Below are 26,980 nucleotides of genomic sequence, written 5' to 3' on the forward strand. Positions count from 1 at the left end.
AAATGGAAGGGTGGCACATTCACTAGATCCAAAAGCTCATCATGCCATGAAGTCTCTGCTTCCAGGAAAATGGCCTTTTATATGAGGTACGTTGTTTTACTGGTCTCAGGTGGCTCGGAAGAACTTGGCAAGATAACTGTTGTTTGGCTCTCTGTGATCAGAAAAGCTAAAGGGTTAGACCAGACTCAAGGACCAGAAAGCCTGGCTTTAGCTTCCTGAGGTCTTGTCTGGCCAAATTAAAGCCGACGTGCCAAATAGCGCTCTAAATGCATACAACCTACACCGTGAGGCAGCAAATGAGATGAGCTGCATGGAGGAAGGAGAGCAGTAAGCATTGCTGGGAGCTAGAATGATTCTTGCTGAGCTCTTCTACAGACTGCAGTCAAAACTGATTTTGAAGGGCAGGGGGGAGCCCGGCTGCCTGGCAGAGGTACATATATATGATGCCACCAAGACTGCTTTCAAGTCGCAGGAGTGCCCACCTGCGCTCTGCTGCCAGCCTGGGCCCAGGAGCTTACCAGAACAATGACCATAGCTCACTAATCCATTAGGTATTGCCGCAGCCCCCCAGACTTAACTGCCTCACTGGTCTTCTCTCCAAGGTCTTGAGACTTCAGGCATTTCTTCGTGTACTACAGAACCGTCCCCTGGTGTCAGCTGTGATCATCCTGGCTGCTCTGGTGTGGGCTGGTCCCTGCAGGTCTTTTCTTACTGGGGAAGTGCCGGTACTGCTCAAACAGCTTCCTTGGAGCAAAGTATTGATTTACAACAAAGTGTTTCAGAGTGCAGATCTCAAAATCAATGATGCCTCATAATCACCTTTGAGGATTGTGCCCGTCCTCTAGATGTGGAAGGGCCAAGTCCTTCCGATTCTCCCCGCAGTCTGCTTCATCTTGGCCACTTGGCTGCTGATTAGCGAGTCCCTCTGTCCCCTCCCAGACTCCAGAAAGGCTTTTTAACTCTAGTTGTCTTTTTGTCTCTGCATCCTGCCATGCCAAACTGAAGTTTACAACAGCAGGCAGGATCTCTGAAGCTAATGGCTACTCGCACTGGTTGGTTGTGTTTTGTTTCAAGCATCCTTCTAGGTGTTGCTATCAGAGGAGTCATGCTTTTGATTAGCTGAGTTCCCTGTCCTCAGCTTGTGGTGAATTCAAGCATTACGGCATCTATTAAATATTTGACTACCCCTCTCCCAGTTGTACAGTCTCGCTCAGTAACTAGGTCTCCAATCAATATTTGAAGGGAGCTCCTGCAGCATTTGTAACATGATGATTACACACCACTGTTTCTGCCCCTGGGATACTCCTGTTTCAACTTATCCTTTGCACAAGTCTGTTCTGACAAATGTTTGTATTATGTAGAAAACTGTATTTTCCTCCTTCTCCCTCTGTCTAGCCAAGCACAAAAAAAGCAGCTCTCAGTCTCTGTGCATCTACTTCATTAGGAAAGCTAAAATTAAACCCTGGGACTGGAAAGATGCTGAAGATACCTGGCTTTTTAGGCTGGGTGAATCAGATGCCCCAGTATCTGCAGGATTAGGAATTCAAAACTTTCCCTCTCTCCAGTCAGAAAAAAAATGTGACCTGAACTCCCTCCCTTCATGCAGGACCTAGTGCAGGGAAAGCGGGCAGCTTTTGGTATAAACTTCGGTCCTAATCTGGCCTCTACTTCTCAGCTGGAGTGACCAAAAACATGCAAATATTAATTGACCTGTTCAAGCAATGACTGTGCTGAGGGCAGACAGACACAAGAGCATTATGGCCTAAGGTTCCTTTTATTCGAGGCTCACGTTGCACATTACAAATAGAGTGGGCCTCATTAACACCCTCTATGGTAGGTCATTATATATATATATATAGTTAATAGAGGTGGGGAAGCACAGACAGGGAGAGAAGTGATTTGGTTGGGGTCATACAGAGAGTCAGTGGCCAAGCTTGAACTGGACCCCAGATTTTTTGGTGTCCACAACACAATCCTCATCCACCTCTGGAAGAATCTTGATTTTTACAGGACCTGATGTAACAACATAAAGGAAATTTTAAATGAAGGGAGAGTGCACTTGTGGACAAGGGGGAAGGTTTCAGGAATCCAGAGATCCCCAGTGTGAATAGCAGCTTCCGGTTCCACATTTTGCAGGCACCTGCCAGCTGCTGCTCAACTCCCTGGACAGGAGAGGCCTCGGAAGTGCCTTATGAGACAGAGGTGTGTCCAGCCTGGAGCACTGTGCTCCTCCCTCCTGTAGAGAGGTCCCACAAGTACCTGTACGAGGTAGAGGTGTGTCTGTGAAACCTGATGCCTCGTCACTGGGCTGATGTGGGGGCGGAGAGAGGAGGGACATATCCCATCCTGCACAGGGCAGTTGAAACTCGAGAAGGAAACTGTCCAGGACTGTCCTCCCAGGCAAAAGGAACAATTAGGGAACTTCGCCTCCCCCTCGTCCCCCCCCAGAAGCATCAGTGTAGTCCTGTGCCCTGGGGGCACGTCACTCCAGGACCCAGGAGACCATGAACATGTCAAGGAGAAAAGGGTTCTACAGACAGGAAGTAAACAAAACTGTCTGGGAGCTGCCCAGAAGATACACGTCCATCATCCCCGTGGGATCTGGGGCTTATGGCTCTGTCTGGTGAGTGGGTCTCGTTTTTCCTTTGTCCAAGGGTCCTGGCAAGTGGGAGGGAAAGAATGGGGTGGTCAGAGCTTAAAGCATGGGCTCGTGGGAAGAAAACAATGGAGGTGCCTCCTTGTGCTCCACCATTGTGAAATACGTCTGCAAGTTAGGCGAAGAAGACGACTGTTGTAACTTCTTTCACTTCCAGGTTGAGCAGCTGTTAGTTTGCATGTTAGGGCATTTACTGCCTAAAGAGCTGGGCCTCCCTGTTACACAATCCGTACACTTTCTGCTGGGGCTACCCCAGATGACAGGGAATAGAGTCTCATCCTGTAGGTTTGACTTGACTTGTTCAGCCCCTCTCTTTCCCTTCTCTTAACAGTGACCAGGATACAAGTGAGGCAGGGCTAATAGTGCCAGAAGGCAAAAGTCTGTTTCCAGCAGTGATACTCTTTTCCCAAAAAGGATTTGGAGACTTGCACAGACTGTCTCTCATTCCCCAACGGGAAAGGGCCTCTCCTGATAATGCAACACAGAAGGGTTAAGTTGGACATTAGGAAAAGTTTCTAACCGTAAGGATAATTAAGCATTGGGACAGGTGACCTGGAGAGGTGGTGGAATCCCCTTCACTGGAGGTCTTCAAGATTAGGACAAACATCTATTCAGCATGGTTTAGGGCAGAGGTGGGCAAAATGTGGGCCAGATGCAGCCCGCCAGGCCATACTTTCCAGCCTGTGGAGCCCCTAAAAAATTTAGAAAATTAATATTTATCTGCCTCTGGCTGCTTGTCAAGTGGCCCTCGATGGCTTGCCAAAACTCAGTAAGCGGCCCTCCACCTGAAATAATTGCCTGCCCCTGGTCTGGGGACACTTGATCCTGCCTCAGACCAGAGGTTGAAATAAGAAAACTTCTTGAAGTCCCTTCCAGCTCAACATTTCTATGCTAATTTAATATCTAGCAAGCTACGTTATGTAATGTTAATGCAATCCCTCATCAGTGACACCCTGGAATCTATTGATGATGAGTTCTCAGACTGAATGAATAAGACCGGACGAAGAGCACTTCAGTCACTATTCGTCAAACTGGCTGAACAAAGGCAGCCGTGACACATGTGAATGTGTACGGTTGCATTCTGCTCAGTTACGCTGCTGTAAATCTAAAACAACTCCACTGATTTCCATGCGGATGTAAACTTTATCCTGTGTCCCATGCCATGAAGGGAAGAGAAGTATTCCCTGTTCTAGGTATTCTGCAGCAATGTTCCTCAATTGTCAGAACAAGGATTATGAAACACCCTTGCTTCGCATCCCAGGGCCACTGGATATGAGGTTGCGCATTGGTGTTCACTTCTTTATGGCATGTAAAGATACACTGGAAGGGCTGCTTCTGCTCCTCATTTCTCATATTAGAAATTGTATATCTCCAAGACATGCTAAGGAGATGTCTAGCTAGACAGGAAAGGCCTGGCTTGACATTTTGGATCTTTGTGAAGGTTTTGAAGATAGAGGGGATGGGAGAGGGAAGGAGAGAGGGATACATCTTTTGGAGGGTTCCTTACACGTCACAAAGAAATCAAAACACAAATGAAAGAAATACTATGCTGGTCCCTTTTAAAGAAAGGCTCTCAGCGACTAGAAATTCCCAGAAAAGGGAGCTAGATACAGGTGAGTAAGTCAAGTGGTATCACTATTACCTGTTCAATGAATGCTGTATACTATAGGCTCAATGTTGGTGTTCAATTCCTGGGGGAAGCATGAATGGAAAAGTAGGGAGTTAGGATTTGCTGTCCTCTGCTGGGAACCACTGGGATGTTTCTTTCTACAGTATTGATGTACAGTGCTCTTGGAATAGCTTCTCTGTGTTCTTCCAGGTGTTTAAAATGGAAAAAAAAATGGAGCAATTTATTAGAACTTGGTATTGGGACTCTTGACAAATAAACATAGTCATCCCAGCAGCGATAGGTCTCGTAGGGATCACTTTTGCTCCCTCCTTCTAGACCTTGAAATCTGCACCACCTTTGTTTGAAAGAACGCAGCAAAGAAAGCTGTCTGACATACCCAACACCAGATGCACCAGAAGCTATAGTTCACACTGGTTATCTGGCTAACTGGTTCCCACCCCATTCATTTCAACTGATTGAACACTAAATACAACCTGAAGTCAAGTGTGAACGTAATACAGAAAATCCCAAAATTATATCAGAAAGACTTTCCCATGTTGACAGGTTTGTGGACAGAGGGGTTAACTACCTGTTTCACAGGGCAGAAGCTACTGCACGAAGGACAAATTAACTCTAAGAATAAGAAAGTAGCCTTGGGAAATATTTAAATATGTGATCCATTCAGTCCTCCCTTATCCTTCTTACTCCCCCAGAGTAGCAGCTCCACAAAAGACATCTGCTGGAGTCTGACTAGAAGTAGTAGGCAAGGCTTACCTTTCATCATCACAAGAGGGTTTTCTCCCGTCATCCCCTCTTCAGTACTGATTCCAGCTCATTTATTTATTTCACCCTGCTTTTTACCTTCACTCCATCTGCAATTGAATCAAAATTCTGCCGTCAAATGATGAGCTTGCACTCTCAATGCCTGAATTGGTGCTATCTTAAGAGACATTAATTCCTGAACATGAAACTCGTTCATGTGAAAGAGACAGGTTCTGCTGCATAAATGAGTATTGGATAGTAACAATGTTTTGCCTCACTCCATTAAATGCTAAACTGCAATGGAATAATTTCTTCGCCAAGAGCACCTTAGAGTGGGTGATTCTTGCTCAGATGTATGTACGATTCTGTTCTGCAAGTATTAAGTGTTTGGAAATGCGATGAGTTGGTGACTCTCATGAAAAAGCTCAGCTTCCGTAAAAGCCATGCCGTTTTGACACTCGAGCAGAACCATCTTGTAAGCCGAGCTGACCAAGAACTTTCTGGAGGTGCTGATACTTGTATTCAAGCCAATTAAATGAACTGTAATGAGACGGAAAAGAACGGAAAGGGTCCATATAAAACCATGGGGTGCGTCCAGGCGAGCGTGGATGTTTGTTTCCCTGAGGACCTTGTGCCGCTGCTGCTTGTCCCCAGGGAATGCCCATGCCACACGTGCTCTGGCATGCGGCAGGTTCCCTCAGGTGGGGTAAGGGAGGCTGGGGCCAGCAAACGTGCTGGCCCCAGCAGTCTTATTTGGGGTCCTGGGGGCCTCCTGGGGCTGCAGCCATGGCAGGAAGCCTGGCTGGTCGCTGGAGTGTGGCTCCAGGCAGTTAGGCTCTGGTTTTGGGCAGCACGCACTGCCGCCACATGCGCTGCCCCACTTTTTTTCAGTGTGTTTTTTTTTACCTCAGGATCACAAAAAAACCCTTGTGCTTCTGCATGTGTGGTGTGTGGCGCCACATACTCGGCGCCGTAGCAATGAAGTTTGGTGCCCAGGACAAAGCCCACAGTGGCAGCCCGCCCTTGCCTTGTGCACAGCTCCGGGGGACACATGCCCCCCCATGCTTGCCTGGGAGTACATGCAGCGGTGGGAGCCACCCTTCCCCTGTCCCCATGCCCCCCCCAAATGTGCTGCTTGAGGCTCTGTCTGGCACCCTGCTCAAGCTGGGCAGCGCCTGTTAGCAACCCTTTGCTTTGGCACCCAGGACGGTCACCCCATTGCACTCGCCCCCCACCAGCACTGCACACACTGTGCTCATCTGGACCCAGCCATATAGGCCGAAAGATTCTGCGGGACACCCTTTCAATTCAGTGACAGCAGTTCTATTAGAGACTGACTAGATAAAGTATAGACAACAAATACAAGGTAGCGTGAGTGAAAGTCTAATTTTGTTCCAAAAATGCACTGCTCACAGACTAAACCATTGAACATATCTGATACAGCATGCATAGGGCGAGGACCGACACTCATGTAACGCACCAATCATTCAAAGTTTCACAAGTCTGATTGCACAGGAAACAGACAATGGAGAAATGCAACACATTTTTGCTGATGGTACTTGCAATGTCAGAAAGGCCTTCCTTTGGTTTACAAAGCCCAGCTGCATCTTGGATGAAACACAGCAAAAGGTTGATTAAGCTACCCTCTAAGGGTATGGTTCTGCGAATGTATGGGTTTGGGTTGTGACAGGGCCCAAAAATGGAGTTGACTAAACCCCATCACTAGCAGGACAAAGACCCCCAGCATCTTATGCCCAAACAGCTAAGTGTCTAGGGCGCTTAGCAAGAAGCCAGAGGGTCTGTAAATATTCCCTCCCTGCTTTGCTTTACAGAACAGAGTTGTTATATCACTGAATATATGTGTGCAAGACAAAGTAGCGCTCTCAAGTCCAAACCAGATAAGTCTGACCTACTTGTGGTTAACAAGCAAGTTAAGGGGCATAACAGAGCTTTGATGCAACAGATCTTTACATCAAAATGAAGATAAATTTGACAAGCTCCTTTCCAAGGTAAAACAAATGGGAAGTGATACTGACCTAGAAATTCCAGTGCTCCCAATTATCAAACATCAGTAAAACCAGCCAAAGATGTCATCTAACTCTCCAGGTACAGCATTTTTAAAGACAATTTTTGTTCAGTTTCTTCCCAGTTACGGCTGCTTTTGCCTCTGCAGCTAGATGATATATTTGGACTGTCTAGCAAAGTCAGCTTGAAGTCTTACATCTCAGCTTCCTTTCTATATAAAAAAAATGCACCTACTGCTAACTTCAGTCTCCAACCACTATTCATGTATTTGTCTGATGAGAAAGATTTAGATCCAGATTTACAATAATATTGAGGCACCCAAATGTGCTGATAGGCATTTAGAGGGACTTATGCAACGCTGGACTACATCTTTAAAGGTCCTAAATACCTTTGCAGGTACCTCTTCTGTAGTGAAAGCCACCACTGGATGGAGGAGACAGGCACAGAAGAAAGCCACACACACATCCATAAACTCAACATAACCCTGTCTTTTTCCTGATTGCCCGTGTTCTTAAGAAGTGTTGCTATTTGCCTGTTGCCACCAGGGCATCTTCTTTTATCACTCTTGCTTCCCAAAGAAGTCAGAACATATCATGACTGAGAGCCATTTAAAATTAGCAGATGCATCAAGAGCCGGCCCCAGACATTAGCAGCCTGATTGCAAATCCGACCGACTGCTTTGCAAGTCTGCCAAAATCCTGGAAAAATACTGTTTGTCTGAACCATTAGTTATAGAGCAATTACTGCATTTTATACTCCCAGCTGATTTCCACAGCATCTGTTGTAGATCCAAATTCTGGATCTACTACAGATGCAAAAGAAAGAACCAGGGCTGGAACCCATTAGAGTGAGCAAATGGGAGCGTTGGGGAAATCATCCTTCTCTTCAAGAAATGATGCAAGAATAGGGGGGCTCTGTTCATAGACAGAAACTGGCTTTGGGATGAAATGTGCGGAGTGATAACATTAAGCTTCCCATGGGCTGCTCCATTAGCAGCCACAGCAGAAAATCTGTATTGATTTACAACCTCCAAGTTTCTCACAAGCTGAGATAAGGAATTCCAAAGCAGCGGGGAGTGTCAACCCAACACAGAGGTTTGCTCCAGAAAGCCCTTCCCACCGCTCCCTTCAGTTAGCAGCTGGAAGCTGTCAGCCTTAACATACAGGTAACCTTTCCCAGAGGTCAAGAGTGGGCTAGCTTAGCTGAACTGCCTCATGATGCTCAGTAGAGAGACTCCTCTGCAAGGTCCTGTATCTTGAGAAATCCTGGGAAGAATCCAAACAATTACAGCAATCTCTGAAAGAAGCCTGGTGGCTTTTTCCCTCTGTCCACTTGCCAGTTAAATCTAATGCCCAACTTCTTGGCAATTCTGCCAAAGAACTTCAAAAAGGAGTGGGAGTGTCACCTTAACACACTGGTTCCCAAACCGTGGGTCGCAACCGCAAGTGGGATCACTACATCGGCAGATGAGGCCGCAATAAATGTGCCCCGAGAGTTCTGCGCCCGTAGCAGGGTGTGGGGCTGAACCTGGGCCGGACCAGCTCTGGGCAGGAGCCGCCTCTGCGGCCCAGCAGGTGGGACCCACTGTGGGAGGGAGTGCTGCACCAGCATGGCCACCATGGTGAGGCATGGCACCAGTGTGGAGTTGTGCCCATGCTGCTGCTGGGCGAGCAGGGGGTGCCTCAGCTTGGCAGCCATGGCAGCGTGGTGCTCCCTCCCTCCCAAGCCAGGTCCTTCCCACTGGCCCATGGAGCCCCCGGGGGCAAGGCATCAGGGTGGGGAGCTCCAAGCCTGCAGCGGGCAGCCTGCATCCCACTCCCACCATGGGCTCTGCTCTGACAGTGCTGCCCGTGAAGGAAGGGACGGAGGGACAGGGGGGAAGCCGGGCTCTGCACTTAGCTTCAGCTGCAGCAGCTGCCACCTCCTGTGGGTGATATTTGGGGCTCAGGCACTGCTGGGGGGGGCTGTGACTTGGGGGCTTGTTATCTTCAAAGCTTGGGAGCAAATCCTGGAACTCCAGTGTTCTAATCCTGGTTGTGATAACACCTCTCTTTCTGTCCCTTGCTGCTTCCATGGCTATATCTTTAAACCAGAGACAATTCCTTCCTGATAGGTATGCTGACATTTAGAAAGTGCTTTGAACAGCAAAAGGACTTGAGTGCTAAATACTATTCACTTCCTTCAAAAGTGTGTTTCTCCCCAGTTCTAAACACCTAAAACATAACACTTTTCCTGTTCCGAACACTTTACAAACATTAATTCATAGATTAAGGCCAGATACTGCCATACAGTAACAGCTGCATCAAGTCTGTAACTTTGGTTTGCAGTAGAGAACACCACTTAGAAAAGTGGCCTGGTCCCACTTAAAGTGAAGGAATACCCACCACATCCCAGATAAGTTCTTTTATAGTTACTCTTATCCCACCTTAAGTAGAGAGGTAGTTAGCCACATTAGTCTTAAGTTAGGTAGAAGGCAGGGCAGGGTGGCACCTTAGGGACTAACTGGTTCAGAGAGATGCGAGCTTTCATAGATGACCTACCTTATGCATCTCTGAACCAGTTAGTCTTTAAGCTGACACCCTGCTCTGCCTTCATCCAGCCTTGAGGTAGGCAGGTGTTATCAGTGTCTCTGTGTTACAAATTAGAAAGTTAAGGCCTGTTTCTGCTAACAATGCTGCGGAAAGAGCTGAAGTACAGTGCTAGCATATGCAGGCCCAGCTGCACATTTGTGTACACAGTGGAGTTATCAGCTCCAGCTTCCAAAATCCATGCCTCCCTGTTAGGTGACTTGACATTGCAGAGTATATTGGAACCTGTGAGTTAGAACCATTTCTATGTTTGCCACAGTTCAGCCATAGATAAGAAAACAGGCGAGAAAGTGGCCATCAAGAAGCTGAACCGCCCATTCCAGTCTGAGATCTTTGCCAAGAGAGCATACAGAGAGCTCATGCTGCTGAAACACATGCAACACGAGAATGTGAGTACCCACTGCTCTGCACTTACCCAGAAAGGGGACCTCAAGGAGCAGCTCCCCAGGTTCTCAACATTTGAATCATTGCTTTGCCCAAAGACGAAGAGTGACGCCAAGAAGAAAAACCTCAACAGTGCTCCAAAAGCTGGAGCAAGGCGAGGTTTTCCTGCTAATGGGCATCAAGCTCACCTGTGAGAGCATCCTCTTTTGAATCTGGAGCACCATGCATTTGCTGTGGTTGTTCAGTCTAGAGTTCTTGCCACCCAAGCACTGCTCCTGCAATGGGGTTGGACTTGCAATGGGCTCCTTAAGATGCATGCAAGAAGGGAATCAACCCTAAGACTTATTAAAGAATTTCTAAATTCCTCACTTGGAATCCTGAACTGTCACTGACATGCGACTCTTGAACTGAGGTCTGATACAGAGGATGCCTGTCCTCCTATATGTGTGTTTTCTAGGCTTACATGTTGACCTCACTTGTCCTGCAGGTCATTGGGTTGCTTGATGTCTTCACTTCAGCCACCTCTTTCAGTGGATTCCAAGACTTGTAAGTTTGTGGCTTTTTTCCCAGTGTTTTGAATTCCATTATGTTCAGTCATTGTCCAGGACAACTGCAGACATACACTTGAAGGAAGAATAGTGTGCCATCCTGAAACACAGTGACATGAACTGATTAAAAAGAGGCCCATCTGAAGCCAGAGATTCCTAAAGAAGTCTATACAAGGAAGGTCAAAAGCACAGATCAGATCTAGTTACTAAAATCGCTAAGGGAAACCTAAGCAGCTCATGCATGTCATATTGTGTGCACATGTATCGTGCATGTCATTTCTTATAATTGAAATAGCAAGATATAATGGTGATGGGCACATAATGTTCCTAAGAAAGAATTACATGCGTTAGAACAGTGGTTTTGTGATGCTGGTGTATTAAAAGTCACAATAAAGGAAGAACGTTATGGATCAGAACGTGGGCTATTAGAACGGAAAGAGTCAGATTCTAATCTACCCATTGGAAACTTCAGTGTGATCCTAATCCGCCCTGCTCAAGTCCTTGAAAAAATGTTAATGTGCCTACCTTTTAATACTTCATCATCCGAGCCTTAAGATTAAGCTGCAAAAAGCAGCAAGCAGAAGGAATATGGTATGGTGTGGGGATAAATTTGGAAGCCAAGAGAGCAGTTTTGAAAGACCCCCTTTAAAATCATTAAGAAGCTCCAGACAGTAGGTAATGCAGAACTGTCTGGATGTGCACGTCACTGAGATCTCAGTCAACTGAATCAAGACCTTAAAGGTCTGGCATTGCTTTCATTTGAACTTCACACCCTATGAAAACTAGAGTACAGTGAGCGGAGATGATATTCCAAGCTCAGGAGTGTGCTAAAAGTAAATTGTTGGAACAGGTAACAACTCTAAGGTCCTCAGTAGTTGTCTTAGTAACAGTTACACACATGCAGCAACTGGTCTTATCTTCATAGCGAGAACAAGGCTAGCATGGCTTCCTATGTTTTTCTCCTAGACTGAGGGACTTGTCTTACTGCCTTTTAGCTACCTGGTGATGCCGTACATGCGGACAGACTTACAAAAGATCATGGGACATGAGTTCAGTGATGAAAAGATCCAGTACCTGGTCTATCAAATGCTGAAAGGGTTGAAGGTAGGTGGGTATGGAAGAGCTAAAAGTAAGGATTGGGGTCCAACAGATTTACTCACTGAATCACCACCTCTTTTAAGAAAAGTCCATACTCTGTATCACCCTTGAGTGGAGCATTAGATTGTGGGCAGAATACCTTATGGCCCATCATCCTTACAAAAGCAGTACCTCTAAGTTTACCCACAGAAAAAAACCACTTTTCTTACTAAACTAATCTGGATCTAGGACCCAGCAATAAAACAGCTTTAGTCTTTACATGGTACTGGTCAGGCAATTTCTTTCTATGAGGGCAACTGATTTGCTTTGTTCAGTTGGCTGAAATGCAAGGGGCTTAGCAAAACTCTGCAGGGTGACAAGAGGCTTTTTAGCAAATGCAGCTTCTGTTGACTCCCTCCTTTACTCGCCTTTTGGAGAAGAGAGATGCAATCATTCTCACAGTTACTCTGTGCCAACTGAGACTGACAGGTCCTGGGAGCCTCCGGGAGCAGCAGCCATGGTTCTCCTGCAGCAGAGAGCCTGGCCAGCAGCCAGAGCTTGGCTCCAGCTGGCCAGGCTCTGGTTTTGGGCAGTGTGTGCTGCTGCCACATGTGCCACCCTGGTTTTTCCCAGGGTCAAAAACTGCACTGCAAAGTAGCAGCATGGGGAATGCCAATATGTGTGACATGTGGCACTGCAGATGGGTCTGTGGTGCCACATACCACAAATCTGCGCTTGTCTGAACCCTTTAGGCTTATTTTGGGAATAACGTATGTGTTTGTACACATAATATTGCGTGGAACCACACAGCATCCTTAAAAGGATCTTGTGGCAACCCAGGGTGCTATAGTACCCTGGCTGGAAATCACTTTTTTAACCTCTGAAATGTTGAGATATTATATGAATACATCCCGCTATAGGACTTTCATCTGAAGCTCTAACAGCACTTTAGAAGCATTAGTGAATTAACTTCATAACATCTTTCTCCAGGTCGTTATTATCTCCAGTTTAGAGATGGGAAAAATCTATGTAGAAATTAAGCGATTTCCCAAAAGTCATATAGCCCATCTGTGAAGAGCCTGGTTAGAACCTGTATTTTGGGTCCCAATCATGTGTGCTGGGTGCTCGAGTCCACCTCCTAAATAATCCAGACGAACCAAAGACTTCCACGTGCTCACACTCCTGCTCATTCAGGACTCCACCTAGCCAATTGAGAAGTTTGAGGCTGAATGTCTATAACCGATTTAAACACCTTTCACTCCAGACCAGATATGCCTCTTCTTCAGGGCAGTATTATAATTACACCTAGTATGAGGAATTTAATATATGGAATAGGGTTTAGCTACCATTTTAGCTTGCCATTTATCTTTTAGCAGCAGTTGTTTCTCCTCCATAGCTGTGACCTGTACTGTAGAGTCACAGGATTGAGGGCACGGGTCTTGGAGAGGAAGAATTCAAGTTGTTTTTGTCTCAGCAGGCAGACTCCTGCTTGTAACATGTGTTTCTCCTTTGGGGAAAGGAAAGATTTATTGGCTGGTGATCACACTGTGGCTTCCCTTTTTATTGCAGTATATTCATTCTGCTGGAATCATTCACAGGGTAAGTCCCTGTGCTTCATTACTCTAATTTTATTTCCGTTCAGAGAGAACCACAACTCAGCCATAAAGTTAACAGCTTCTGCCGGGTCCCTGAACATTGTCTTTGCCTCCCTAAGTACTCCCTAGACTAAAACCCCCTTCTCTTTGGCTGTCTCATTTTATTCCCTCCTGCCTTATGGACGCCTGGCTTTGCTCTAATATCTCAGCAATAGTTCGATAAAATGTTACATTTTGTGACACTCCTTAAATGAAAGAGCTCCAGGAAAGAAAGGTCCTTGTAATTTATATGGGTGCTGAACTTATCACATTGGTATCTTGGGTACCGAGTTGCAGTCTGACTATTCTGATTTTGTCTGTCTCAGGACCTAAAGCCAGGCAATCTGGCTGTGAACGAAGACTGTGAACTAAAGGTAAGAATAAAGGTGTCACTTTCCAGCCTGTGAGAAATGTAGCATATTGGATAACTGGTGAACTGCTCCAAGTGCATGAATCCTGGCATTAATGTGTCTTTGGGGCTCCTATTACATTCTGAGGCCCGATTCAGTGCATGTAAGCACGTGGCAGTTGTAGTCAGCACTTAATATACTTGGTGCTCAATGAACTCCTGTGGTTAAAGTCACACATAAACATGTGTACCATTTTGAATCAGGGCCTGGCCTTGGAGTGAACATCCTGCCATGGTGCAATTACTACAGGTTTCCCTTGCCAACCACAGTTCTGAGTATCCATACTTCAGAGGAGTGGGGGTACAGTCTGAAAATACCCTCCACGGCCCTGCTTATGCCTTGCACTCCCCCTACAGCCCCTACAGACTTGCTGGTGCCCCTCACTGCCCACCCCCAGCCCCTGCTCCCCCAGCCCTGCCGGTTTTGCCAACCACAGTAACTTTCAGGAACCTAACCCCTGTGGTTGGCCAGGGAAACTTGTACTATGCAGAAGTTCAGTGACTTGCTAAATGCATTCAGTGCCTTACGGTTACTTACATACCAGGAAAATAACCTGTACATGGAACTAGGGTCAGCCACAGCTCTTCCTCAGCTTCCATCAACCAGGGCTGAAACAGACTGGTTACAGTTGTGGACAAAGGTATTTTCAACACCTGTTACAAAGGGCTTGTTAGAGCCCTGGTGGATTGAAAGTCCGGCATGCTTTGTGTAATGAGTGTTAAAGTGACTTGGCCCCATCTACTCCAAGGGTCAAGTCAGGTCAAACCGTGTTCAGCTCTATTTGGAGGAAGAGGCCACCTGTTGTCAACAAGCTAGATATGCTGTCACTGGCCCCCAAGATGCTTGAGCCTGCAGGACATGGGGGAGTGAAAGGCAGTGGTTCAAGAAAGGCAGTGATCTTGCAGGCCTTACACACTGCATACTCCCTTGAGGCTACACCTAGTTTTACAGCCTACTTGTAATTCCCAGTACAATTAAGACAATCCTGTTATCTCGCTGAACTATACCCTGCGTGTCTCCAAGGCAGTTACAGTATCATTACTATCTGATTGGATCCACTTTCTTTACTCATGGAAATAGATTCACACACACCTGTGGGATTTTTCTTTCCCTTTTCCCCACTCCCCCTGTCTTGCTTCTCCTTTGCTGAGCTGTAGATCTTGGACTTCGGCTTGGCAAGACATACAGATTCTGAAATGACGGGATATGTGGTGACACGTTGGTACAGAGCGCCAGAAGTCATTCTGAACTGGATGCATTACAATCAGACTGGTGAGTTAAATCACTTCAGCTGCGGCTGTCTGGGAGCAATCCCACACACTTGAGGGCTGGGAGCAATCTCACACAATCCTCCATCTCCTGATTGCTTTTAATTCCTCCTCATCAGTGTATCTTCCATAGCAGTTACGAAGCTCCCTGCTAGGAGACAGTCTCAGCTGGACTGTTGCCCAAAGCTTTTGCCTTTGGTACAGCTGAATTCAAAGGTAGCCCAAAAGGAACATGTGGCCGTGTCCAGACGAGCGTGGACATGAGGTATGTGGCACTGCAGACAGGTCTGCAGCACCACACACCGCACATGCAGGCACTCCCTGCGCTGTTACCTTGCAGCGTGGCGGAGCAGGGGGTTGACCTAGGAGGTCCTGGAGTCAAAAAAACCCACCCCCCCCCAAAAAAGCAGGGTGGCACATATGGTGGCAGTGTGTACAGATCCAAAACTCGAGCCTGGCCAGCTTGAGTCATGCTTCAGCTGCTGGCCAGACTCCCAGCTGCAGAAGTGCCCTGGTTGCAGCTCCCCGAGGCCCCCACGACCCTAGGTCAGGTTGCTGGCCCCAGCCTCCCCTACCCCACCCTGGGTAACCTGCTGCACGCCAGAGCGTGTGTGGCACAGGTGTTCCCCAGGGACAAGTAGCAGCGGCATAAGGTGTGCAGGGCCAAGGGTAGGAATGAAACCAAGGAAGGGCTATCAGGGCTTGACAACCTATTTGGCTAGCATGGATAAGGCACACCAGTTTCGTAGCCAAAGGCAGACAAAGGGGTGATGTGGCTGGCATCACATCCAGCTACCTTCGGCTCTCACCAGGTCCCCATTTATAGCTGGGTTAAAAAGATGGCAGCCTTTGACATAAGTCTAGCTTGAACTCACCCCACCAAACCTGTAGCAAAACACCTTCCACCACTCAGATACCATGCTTCTCTTAGCAACTCAAACTAATGGCTAAATAATTCAGTAAGGGTTGCAGTCCTCAGAAGTAAAAGACCTCAGTTGCAACTATTTCTTCCTTAACCCTGCTTCATTCTTTCTCATGTTCCTCTCCGCCTTTCCCTGAATAGTGGACATCTGGTCTGTCGGTTGTATCATGGCAGAAATGCTGACTGGGAAAACACTGTTTAAAGGAAAAGATTGTATCCTTTCAAAGTGCTGCAGATGAATTGGAAATCTGGGGAACAACCAATGGAGATGCTCTGGCTACATGCAAATGTGCTGTTCCAAGTATGCAAGGGTGGAGGTACTAGGGGAAAGAAGTGCAAATGTGGCTTACTAAAAGATAAATCCTGTCCTGTGTCCTATGGCAGGCATCATGTCCCTGAACACAGTAGGCTCAGTGGGTTCTCTTATGTGGGGAGAAACAAAGCAAGATAGGAGGGGGAAGATCAAATGGCACAACACAGCTCTGTGGGGACTGCTGGCACCCAGAGATGGAGGGGTTGGTGCAAGCTTTGTGAACCCAAATGCTCCATGCCAAAATCTTGCGAGAAATTGCCACTGATTTGGGGGTACTGCAGCCCTGACTCTGCTTTAGTTGAAACAGAGCCAGTGGGAACTAAATTCAGGCCAGGCCTGTATACAGTGTTTTATCAGCTATGTTGCCATCAAAACAGTGGGAAAGAAACAATGTACCAGGCACCCCCAACTGCTGGAAAATCCCCCCTCTAGATGCAACTTGCACCAGTCAGAGTCCTTTTGCGGATACAGCTTAAGTCAACTGGGGATGTGTATATCAGAATATAACTCCTTTTGCCAGTATAAGTCGTGCCTTAACTAGTGGGCTATACCAGTGCAGCTATAGCTGCAAATTTTTGTAATGTAGACTAGCCCTCAGCCTCCTTAATCCTCACCGACTTTCCCAGCCTGTGCACTTGGGCTGCTGACTGGGTCCAGGATTTGCTCCAAAGTGTTCAACCTTTAACTCAGCCTGCCAGATCTAGATCAGCTGACTCAGATCCTGAAAGTAACAGGGCACCCAGGAGAGGAATTTGTGGAGAAACTGGAGGACAAAGCGGTAAGAAAAAACTCACCAGGATCAATGCTTTATTTCTGAAGGCATTGCTGGGGAAGCTACGGAAAGATAAGTTGGTACCACAGCGTCTTCGCGATGTGCATGGGTGCAGTTAGTAACAGAGCCCTTTCTAATCATGCAGCAACATTACCCATTCTCCTGAGATGCGGGAAGAGTTCCCCCTTTGCCAGGAGGTGCTCCTGGAGAGGACAGGTGTGGAGCACGGACTGAAAGTCAGGACTCCATGGTTCTGCACCTGATGTTGATTCATTGTGTGACCTTGGGCAAATCATTTCTTGATTTCATTTGTTGCCACCTCAGCTCAGTCATCTTCCAGCCTAGGTTATTTCTGTCTCCTGGGGTGGTTGTGGGGCTCACTGGTGTGTGAGAGCAGCACTTCACGAGAAACAGGCCAAGGAAGTGTGGAGCCTGAGGTACTGCTCCCTTAGACACAAACCTGGTAAACTTTTCTAGTGTACCCTTGCAATTGTCCAATTCAGAAAGACTGCAGACTGTTTTTTCCACCTCTTTCAGGCAAAAAGTTATATCCAGTCCCTCCCTAAGATTCCTAAAATGGATTTGTCTCGGCTTTTCCCGAAAGTCAATCCTCTGGGTAAGTCATCTTCATGCCACTTTCTCTCATGCCACCTTCACTGCATGATAACTAAAGCAGGTTGTTTCTCCTGAGGGTCTGCTGTGACTTCTGCTTCCCCTTTCCCTTTCTAAAGCTCCCTGACATCTAACTGCTTGCTGCTCTGCCGCCCATATCTCTTACAGGGAACCAGTGGTGCCTCTCCCAGTCACTAGCTTTCATCAGGGGGCTGAAGGTACTCAGTCATTAAGTGGAAAAAATGATTCTTTAGTGGCATTAAAATAGCATTTTTCTGCTATGCTGGCCTTTTGTATTTGGTTTTTGCTTAAAATAACACGCCCCATAACTTTGGGCACTTTTTAAAAAGCAAACATTTCCCAGAATTTTTGCCATGAGTGTAAAGACAGTGTTAATAGCAAATGTTTCTAAGACCTGTAGGTCTTGGGAGGGAGAGTGAGGGTTTGTGCTAAGCACAGAACACGAGTCATTTTGCAGAATCCTGTGATGTCTTGTTTGAGCTCACTTTTTCCTGCAGTCTAAAGAACGTGGTTTTATAATAGATTCATAGATGCTAGGGTTGGAAGGGACTTCAACAGATCATCAAGTCCAACCCCCTGCCTGGGCAGGAAAGAGTGCTGGGGTCAGATGGCCCCAGGCAGATGCCTATCCAGCCTTTTCTTGAAGACCCCCCAAGGTAGGGGAGAGTACCACTTCCCTCGGAAGCCCGTTCCAAATTTCGGCCACCCTTACCGTGAAGTTCTTTAATAAGAAACAATTCAAATGAAGCTTCTGGACTTACACAGGATAGATGCAAGCATGCGAATGAAAAACAATCTTGGACAAGTCTAGTCAACTCCTCCCCTAAATTCAGATATTAATAGGTTTGCGAAACTGAAGGTCACGTGTCTGGAGGGGTTGTTCTGGGCAGCAGTGGTGGTGGTGATCGTGGGAAGGGTACAGCACCATACTTACTGTGTTTTACATGGAGTAGAGTGCTCCTCCCTTCAGAACTGATATACAGCTCTCAGCATCCAATGCTCGCTCTTGTGCCCAAGCAGCATGGCTTCTTGCCTGGTGGAGTCTTACATAATAGGCCCTTCAGGCTGCAGGTCACAACTTCATCTGGAATGAGGACAATCACTCATCATACTGCAGATATCTGGGCTCCTTTTGGCCTGGGGAACGAATGTAACCACTTCTGACTTGAGTTGCCTATAGCCAAACTAGTGCTTTCACATTAGTACCATTTAAGTCAAACAAATAAATAAGCAAGCTCACTTTCTACTGTTTTCCCTCCGAGTTAAGATCCAGAGCAACAAACAGCTCTGAGAGGGACCAAAGAGAATTACATTTGCTGCTGCAGTTGGGTTTATTAACCAGGGAAAATATACAAGCGAGCTCTTAGCCATGTGGCAAATATCTCTCATCCTGATATGTACCCGGTTACTATATTTTCATGGTGTACATTTTGAAAATGAAGCTTCTCCCCCAGTGAGCTGTTTATCCTCGCAGGTCATAGATGAGGAAAGAAAAGCCTTTCCCAAACTGAAAATACAATTAAAAAGAAGGTATGAAGCAGTTAAACCCAAAAGGAAACCAGTCTGACAGACGAGTTAATTTCTGAGCTTCCTGCCTTCCTGTTTGCCAACCCAAGTATAGATTACTTTACAGATTACTTGGGCTGATAATACTTTTGAGTTGAGGGGGTCAGAAGCAAATTATTAAGACTGAAAGAAAGTTTGTCTTGAAATTACTGTTTGTTATGTTCTTGAAGTGCACTTAGCTTCAACAGCACCATTAGTTTGGTGGCAGTGTCACACCCTAGTCAGATCTTCAGCCTGAGGGATCAACTATCCACCACTGACTCATTGAATTTACCACTTCTACATAGATGGGAACACTTATTTTATGGAAGTGCTACCTATTTGACTTTTGGATGCTATTTCAGGGTTTACATTCCAGACATCCTAACCTCTATTTATCTAGCAATGTGCCTCTCTTTTTGCAGCGGTGGACTTGCTTGACAAGATGTTACAGCTGGATGTGGAAAAGCGTCTTACAGCCACAGAGGCTCTGGCCCACCCATATTTTGACCAGTTTAGAGACACAGAGGAGGAGACAGAGGCACAGCAGTCCTATGATGACACTCTAGAGCATGAGAAGCTTTCAATAGATGAGTGGAGAAGTACGTAAGCAATTTAACTTCTTTGGGTTGCCATCACTCCATCCATGCCTTAACTTCTCTGCCCCCCAACCCCAGCTGCCTACATACTTAATATGCCAGGTGTCATTCCCATCTTCTTTGTGTCCCCTGCACACATGCTGACAATGCAGTCAGTGCCACTCTCTGTCCTTTGCTTTGGCTTCTGCACCTGTAGAAAACGCTGTTTGCCTGCATCTTTCCAAACAACCTTTTTTGTCTCTTCTCTTCATTTCAGTGTCCACGTGCTGAAACCTTATATCTGGACTCTGGTCCTCAGCACAACATTGCTTTATCCTTAAGGTCACATTCTTTTTAGCATCCTCTAAAATCAAGTAACACACTACTCATATCGATTATTATTCTGCTTGTTTTGAAGGGCATATTTACAGTGAGATTCTCTCCTTCAGTCCAATTGCCCGGAAGGACTCCAAGAGGCGGAGTGGTATGTCATTGTCATGACTGCAGTCACTGGGACACCTGCAGTTGGGGCTAACCTTCCCATGCTGGATCATAAAGAGGATGTCTATTGGGATTTGGATCACATCCCATCCAAGTCAAGAAATACCTGGCCACCTGGATCTTTTGTGTGTCCTGAGCACAAAGATATTGGCTGTGTGTTGGACTTTGTTCCCACTGAAGGGAACTGCACCTGAAACATCGAACAGTACCAAAGTTGAATGGCTTCTTTTAAAATACCTACATAGGAGAATTTTGCCTGGTGCTTTCTGGTTTTCCTGCTCATTCACATTTTTTTCCATTGACTCTCCAGTTGATTTCAAGTGTTCTGATATTTCAGTGGTTCCTTCTCACTGTTCCCTCCATTTGCCGCCCACTTCTTTTTCAGTACCCCTAGAAAAGCAGTTTGGACCCTTGTAGATAAACACTAGAAATCAGGCAGGAGGGGCCTGGAAAACAGCCAGCAGTCCACTGGTTAGAGAAGAACACAGGAAATCAGGATTCCTGGTCTCTATTGAAAGCTCTGCCAGTGACTTGCCAGGGGAACTTAGGCAAGAAGCGGTCCCTAATTTTGAGTCCCTTTATTACTGGGTTTCCTAATTTAGATAGCTAGACCTAAATGCAAGCACCTAAATCAAAGTAGCCTGATTTGCAAAAATGTTCTGAGATCATCTTCAACTTAAGAGTATTAGATCACTGCCAAGAATAATTACTGTATCTCCATCAAATGATGGTCTTATTCTATAATAAACTACATTGGTTAGTAACCAATATAAAAGTATGTTTTGGTTTTTGAAGTAATGCCTTATACAGACGTAGTGACAAAAATTGGCGTGTTAAAATGAATGCTTAACAAGTTAAAATGCAGTTGGCAGCTGGCAGCATGGAGATACCATCTTAGCTATGTCAAATGTTATAATGTAGCAAGAAAAATTGCAGACAAGAGAACAGTATCCTTTGGTAAATGTTTTAGTGCAGTAACAGTTATCAGTATAGAATATCAAAATGAAACTGAATCATTTTGGGGAGGGGGAGACCAAAAGGCAACAGAACAGGAATGATGAAATTCTGCTAAATAGGTCAGAGACTTATGCAATTTAGCTTTGGCCATGTCTGACTCTCCCTGCTAACTTCTAGTGCAAGTAGGTTGCTGAGATGATGTAGTCCTCCAGCCTAGTCGCAGGAGTCCACCCCTTCTGGAAATCAAACAAAGGTAAAAATAAAACCAATATTCAACCCAGACTTTTGTTGGCCCAGTTCCTCCTCTCAGGGTTTCTCCTACATGACCATCTTTAGCTTTTTTCTTGGGCTCAGCTTCTAACCCTCATAGGCTCCAATCAGTCCCTTGTTCCTCATGCTGACATGGACAACTATACCTCCTAACAAACTAGCAGTGCAGAGGGAAGGCACATCCATTTCTTCAGGTTCCCAGCACAGGAACCTTAAACAGATTACTGTTTCCCCTATGAGGTAAACTATTCCATCCATCCTTCCCAGATCCTCTTCCTATGTGCTCAGCCTCCTCACTGTTTCCTCTTAGGTGGTCTTTTTAATTTGGTAATCCCTTCCTAGAGTCTTTCCACTGACTGACTACAGCCTGACCTTGTCTCCAAGCCTAGACCCTTGTACTTTCATTCCTTGTACCTGGACACATGGGTCAAAACAGGCACAGGTGAGGCTGAGCCACAACCCTCTTAAGGGCCAGGTCTTCACATAGTCCTAAGGGAGGTTTAGCCTGAATACAGTAGTAAGAAATACAGGGCACATCTACACATGCAATTCATGGGAAGCGATAAACTCTGGTGTTTACTGCACCAGTTTATTACTCCTAGGCATGCCTTTGAATGTGTGCCCAAGACTGCAGCACACTGAGCTGGGTCGGAGCAACTCCAGCTGGCAGGGGACCCTGGGGATCAGCCTGCCAGTCCAGGGCTGCTCCTGCCCAGCTCAGTGTGCTGCAGAGGGGTTGGCTGGGGCACGAGAGTGCTTCAGTGCTGGATTAGCTGGCAGGCATCCCTGCGCCCTTGAGCCCCAGCCTGCTGGGTCAGCATCTACACGTGTGCTGCTGCACACTAAAAAACTCTGTATTTGCAAGTATTATCGTGCTGCAGTTTATTAGTTTCCTGTGGCCTGATAGGGCTGAATGTGCAGACACTGAGATGTTTCCTGTGGAGCTAATTAGCTAGCTCAGCAGTAAACGTCATGTGTAGATGCATCCCCTGAGAACCAAATTTGTGAGACCAAGGACAGGTTCCCAGGTAAAAAAGAGGAAGCTTCATCACTTGGGGACAAAATAGTAGAAAATATATCAGAGGAACAACCAGCATAGCAAGGAAATGAACTAAATAAGCCTTCTCCGTTCTCTATGATCACTGGCCATCTTGTATAGATGTTTTAGCTTGAATGAACCTTTTCAGCAAGAATTTTTAAAAAACAGCAATTAAGAAGAACATAAAAACTGGTATATCCCACATGAAAAAGATGATAGTACGAAGATTTTTCTCCCTTGAATTGGTTACAACTATTTTATATTCCCTTCATGTAGGATTTGGCATTTCTCATTTGTATAAATACATTCAAATAAATTCAGTTTGCCAACCACTTCTTGGCAGTCACAATATATATTGCCCACTGTATGCATTACAGTGCTTAAAAGGGGTAAGAAAATGCCGGGTTCTTTCAACAGCTCAGGTAGAGAAAAATGTGTTGAGACACAGAATTCCAAGAGCTGTCATGAAACAGATATAAAACAGATGCTTTGTGGGTCTCTTGTTTGCAATTTTGGTTTCAGTCCTCATTTGGGAGTGTGCAGGACACAGATGGGCAAGACAGGGATTCACACACACTAGGACATGGTGCTTATCCACACAGCCTGCAGGGTTCGGGTACTCTCTGGGCAAGTCTACACGAGATGTTTACTGCGCAGGTGACTTATTAACTGTGCAGTAAACATCTCAGCATCTACATGTGTGGCCCTATTAGGGTGCAGAAAACTAACAAACTCTGCAGCAGGGTAGTACTTGTAAATACAAGTACTACCCTGCTGCAGAGGTTTTTTTTTTATGTGCAGCAGTGCATGTGTAGATGCTGATCTGGCTGGCTCGGGCACGGGGGTGCTTCAGTGCAGGGGCTGCCTGCCAGCTAGTCCCATGCTAAAGCACCCTCATGCTCCACCCAGCCCCTCTGCAGCACACTGCACCCCTTTAGAGCAGCCCTGGGCTGGCAGGCTGACTCCTGAGGCCCCCTGCCAGCTGGGGTTTCTCCAACCCAGCTCAATGTGCTGCAGTCTGGGCACATGTATAAACAGAGTGCATGGGAGCTTCCTGGGAGCAATAAACTGTGGAGCGATATGCGCCGCAGTTTATCCCTGTGCATTAATGGCACATGTAGATATGCCCTATGGCCCATAATTTTCTCTGTGGTGGACTTGGAGGTGCTTACATTGGTATAAACAATAAAAGCTTGGCTCTTTCTGTTCCTGAATGGCAGAGACTAGAAAATTCTAGGTCTGTGTGAAACCACCTGTCTGGATTTGGGCAATTTTGTAGGACTCTCAGATACCATGGTAATAAGAAGAGCATAAATACATAATAGATGTTTTTGTCACCAGACTCACTGTCCCACCATTCAAATCTACCTTCTCAATGAAGCTCAGATTGGATTTGTCCTATAACATACTAATTAGTTCAGTTAGATATAATATATTTATATTTTGCTCTTTAAAATTATGCATGTACTGGTACAGAGGCCAAGACCCTTAGAATGTTAATTCATGTGTTACTTTCTCTATGACAGATCCACATTTTTAAATTTGGATCACATAATCATAGAAAATGAGGGTTGGAAGGGACCTCAGGAGGTCACATCTAGTACAACCCCCTGCTCAAAGCAGGACCATCCCCAACTAGATTATCCCAGCCAAAGCTTTGTCTAGCCAAGTATTAAATCCCCCCAAGGATGGAGAGTCCACCACCTCTCTAGGTAACCTGTTCCAGTGTTTTATTACCCTCCTAGGGAGAAAATTCTTCCTAACATCTAAACTAAACTTCCCTTGCTGCAACAGAGACTGTTGCTCCTTGTTCTATCACCTGCCACCATTGAGAACAGTTCAGCTCCATCCTCTTTCAAAGCCTCCTTCAGGTAGTTGAAGGCTGCTATTAAATCTCTTGGTCTCCTCTTCTCTAGACTAAACAAGCCCAGTTCCCTCAGTCTTTCCTCATAAGTCATGTCCCCCAGTCCCCTCACCATTTTGGTTGCCTTCCACTAGACCTTTTCCAATTTGTCCACGTCCTTTCTGCAGTGGGGGACCCCTTGCAGCCCAAAACTGAATCACAGTACTTCAGATGTGGCTTCACCAGTGCTGAATAGAGGGGAATAATCACTTCCCTTGCCCTGCTGGCAACACTGTACCAGTGCAGCCCAGTATGCTGTTAGCCTTCTTTGCAACAAGGACACACTGTTGGCTCATATTCAGCTCATTGTCCACTGTAACCCCAAGGTCCTTTTCTGCAGAGCTGTTGCCCAGCCAGTCAACCCACAGCCTGTACTAATGCATGGGATTGTTCTGTCATGGAGGAGGCAGGGACTGTGTCACTAACATGGATGCACAGGGTGCCTTGAACCCAAATATTTCAGTTATTTAAAGTCTTGAGTCTCTGTGACAGTACTAGTCCCAGCAAGACTGGATGATCTTGGAGACATTAATCTTCATTAGTTCTTTTGAAATACATCCCATGTTGGCTTACATAGCTCGTTCTAAAGCAACAGAACTGTTCTGTCTTGGCCACTTGAATTCAAGATGATGTCATGATCCTCCAATGTTTGTTAGGCCAAGAGATTTGATTAACACTATTATATCCCCAGAAACTAGAGCTTTTTGAGAAATTTCCCCTTCTTACTCCAAGCTTGAAAGTTCTCATTGTTAATATGCTAAACAGTTAATTGCCAGAGCTTCTTAGGTACAATAGGGTCTTTAGGGCTATTTATCCCCTCTTTGTAATGCTACAGAATAAATTTCCTTCTGACAGCCATTTATTTCTGCCTGCTTGAAATATGAATGAATATATTTCACCTCCACACAAAATCACCAACTATGTACCAGGGCCCCTGGAATAGGTCATACATTTCTTTAAACATGACTTTGGTTAATGATCACGGTTTTAGAAATGCTAATTGTTAAAACAAGTTTATAGAGGTCCTTACAAAAAAGATGTCATCATCTGCAGGTTTTGCTCTGAGTGGGTTATAAGTGCACACTTCTCTGTAAACTGTGATTCTCTAATAGGAAACCTTTCTACACCTTTGTTGATAGATGTAAATGGATGGAGTTGGTTTGAGTGGAATCGTCCCGTCCCCCCCGGATCAATTAAAGTTAAATACTTACAAAGTTGCTGCAAAGAAGAGTCCAAGTAGTGATGGAGCAATTTTAATACACTTCACAAACTAGAAAGATATGCATAGGTACATCTAACAGTACCATCACTCAATGGATGAAAAAAGTCATTCTACCCACGTGTCCTTAGAAACCTCTAGCTATCAGGTCCACTATAGCAACTCAGGGAATCTTCCTAGGACCATCAAGATCATACTATATCTAAGTAAATGTTTCCGTTTTGTACTTTAGCCCTTCTCTGAAAATATACAGGTCATATCATTAGAGCTCCTTTATGACTACTGCTGCACACCACGCTCTGGAAGGCTAGTGGTGTCTAATCTTGTGCAGCTGTTAATACTTCTTGCCAATATATTGCCACCCTTGACAGCGATACTGTATTTCCCTATTAATCAGCTTTTTAAGCCCTTTCATTTGTATGTGGTGACACTGGTTCATCTACACTACAGCCAAAAGGTGCAATTTGAGCATCTGTAAACATACCTGAGCTAGCTTTAAACTTATTAACTTGGGACTGATAGCAGTATAGATATGGCAGCATGGAGATCAGTAAGGGCTAGCTGCTGGAGTATTTACCTAGGGTGCCAGATAGATTATGTAGCCTACACCCAACTGTATTAGTTATGGAGTGTAATCAACTCCACTTTTTAATTTATTGGAGCAGCTTTATATTTGTGGATCATTTGGTTTTGTTCTGGTCACAACTGTCAGGACTCAGATGGAAAAAAAAAATCAATTTTTAAGTGAAGAACTTCTTTATTCTTGAGTCTTCCTAAACCCTACCATTGGTTTCTCTTATCTACTTTATCTTCCTGCTATGGAAGGACCCATCCAGCTCCTAACTTCTATGAATCTATGAATCTTCTTGGTCTATTTACTTCCCTAGTCATTACTGCTGTACTAATTACACCATTCTCTCAAGGATGTATTTGGTTAGCCGTGCTGGTCTGTGACAAAAATAATTACAAAACTCTAGAACTTTGGTTCAGAGATGATACCTTTTATTAGACCAACTAAGAAACTGCAAAAAAAAAAAATTTTTTCTGCAAGCTTTTGGGCACACATGCCTGAGGAAGGGCGTGTGCTGAAAGCTTGCAGAAAAAGATTTTTTTTTTGCAATTTCTTAGTTAATCTAATAAAAGGTATCATCTCTGAACCAAGAGTTCTAGAGTTTTGCACCATTCTCTTGAAATTCTTATATGTATTTTTTGCACTACTTTCCTTTGTTGTTTACACCAGTGGTTTTATTCCCCTCAACTTCAAGGCCTTTTTGTTGTCCCCAAAAGTCTATACAACTGTTTGATTTCACCCGCCTTCCCGCAAACTTCTTCACTGCAGGTAACTTGTGATTCTGCTGAGCAGAATC

At 45.6% G+C, this 26,980-nt stretch overlaps 1 protein-coding gene and 1 long non-coding RNA gene across 2 annotated transcripts in view; one reads left to right on the forward strand and one right to left on the reverse strand.

The window, feature by feature from the left end:
* The window catches only part of LOC109295123, a 14,320-nt gene extending 8,579 nt beyond the window's left edge, over window positions 1–5,741 (reverse strand). Inside the window, exons 1-2 of the long non-coding RNA XR_002096676.1 lie at window positions 5,040–5,741; window positions 4,299–4,468 (exon numbers count right to left, since the gene is read on the reverse strand). This is a non-coding gene — a long non-coding RNA (uncharacterized LOC109295123). The remainder of the gene's footprint in view (window positions 1–4,298; window positions 4,469–5,039) is intronic.
* On the forward strand, window positions 2,282–20,993 carry MAPK13 (mitogen-activated protein kinase 13). The gene is made up of 12 exons (XM_019513778.1): window positions 2,282–2,623; window positions 9,900–10,029; window positions 10,512–10,570; window positions 11,568–11,676; window positions 13,219–13,248; window positions 13,610–13,657; window positions 14,851–14,965; window positions 16,025–16,096; window positions 16,895–16,974; window positions 17,506–17,584; window positions 19,572–19,748; window positions 20,143–20,993. The coding sequence occupies exons 1-12, from the start codon at window positions 2,505–2,507 to the stop codon at window positions 20,223–20,225; spliced, it is 1,101 nt and encodes a 366-aa protein (XP_019369323.1). The 5' UTR covers window positions 2,282–2,504; the 3' UTR covers window positions 20,226–20,993.
* The last annotated feature ends 5,987 nt before the right edge of the window (window positions 20,994–26,980 follow it).

Source organism: Gavialis gangeticus, unplaced genomic scaffold, assembly GCF_001723915.1.
Source record: "Gavialis gangeticus isolate Ggan-Ray unplaced genomic scaffold, GavGan_comp1, whole genome shotgun sequence".
Classification (NCBI taxonomy): domain Eukaryota; kingdom Metazoa; phylum Chordata; order Crocodylia; family Gavialidae; genus Gavialis; species Gavialis gangeticus.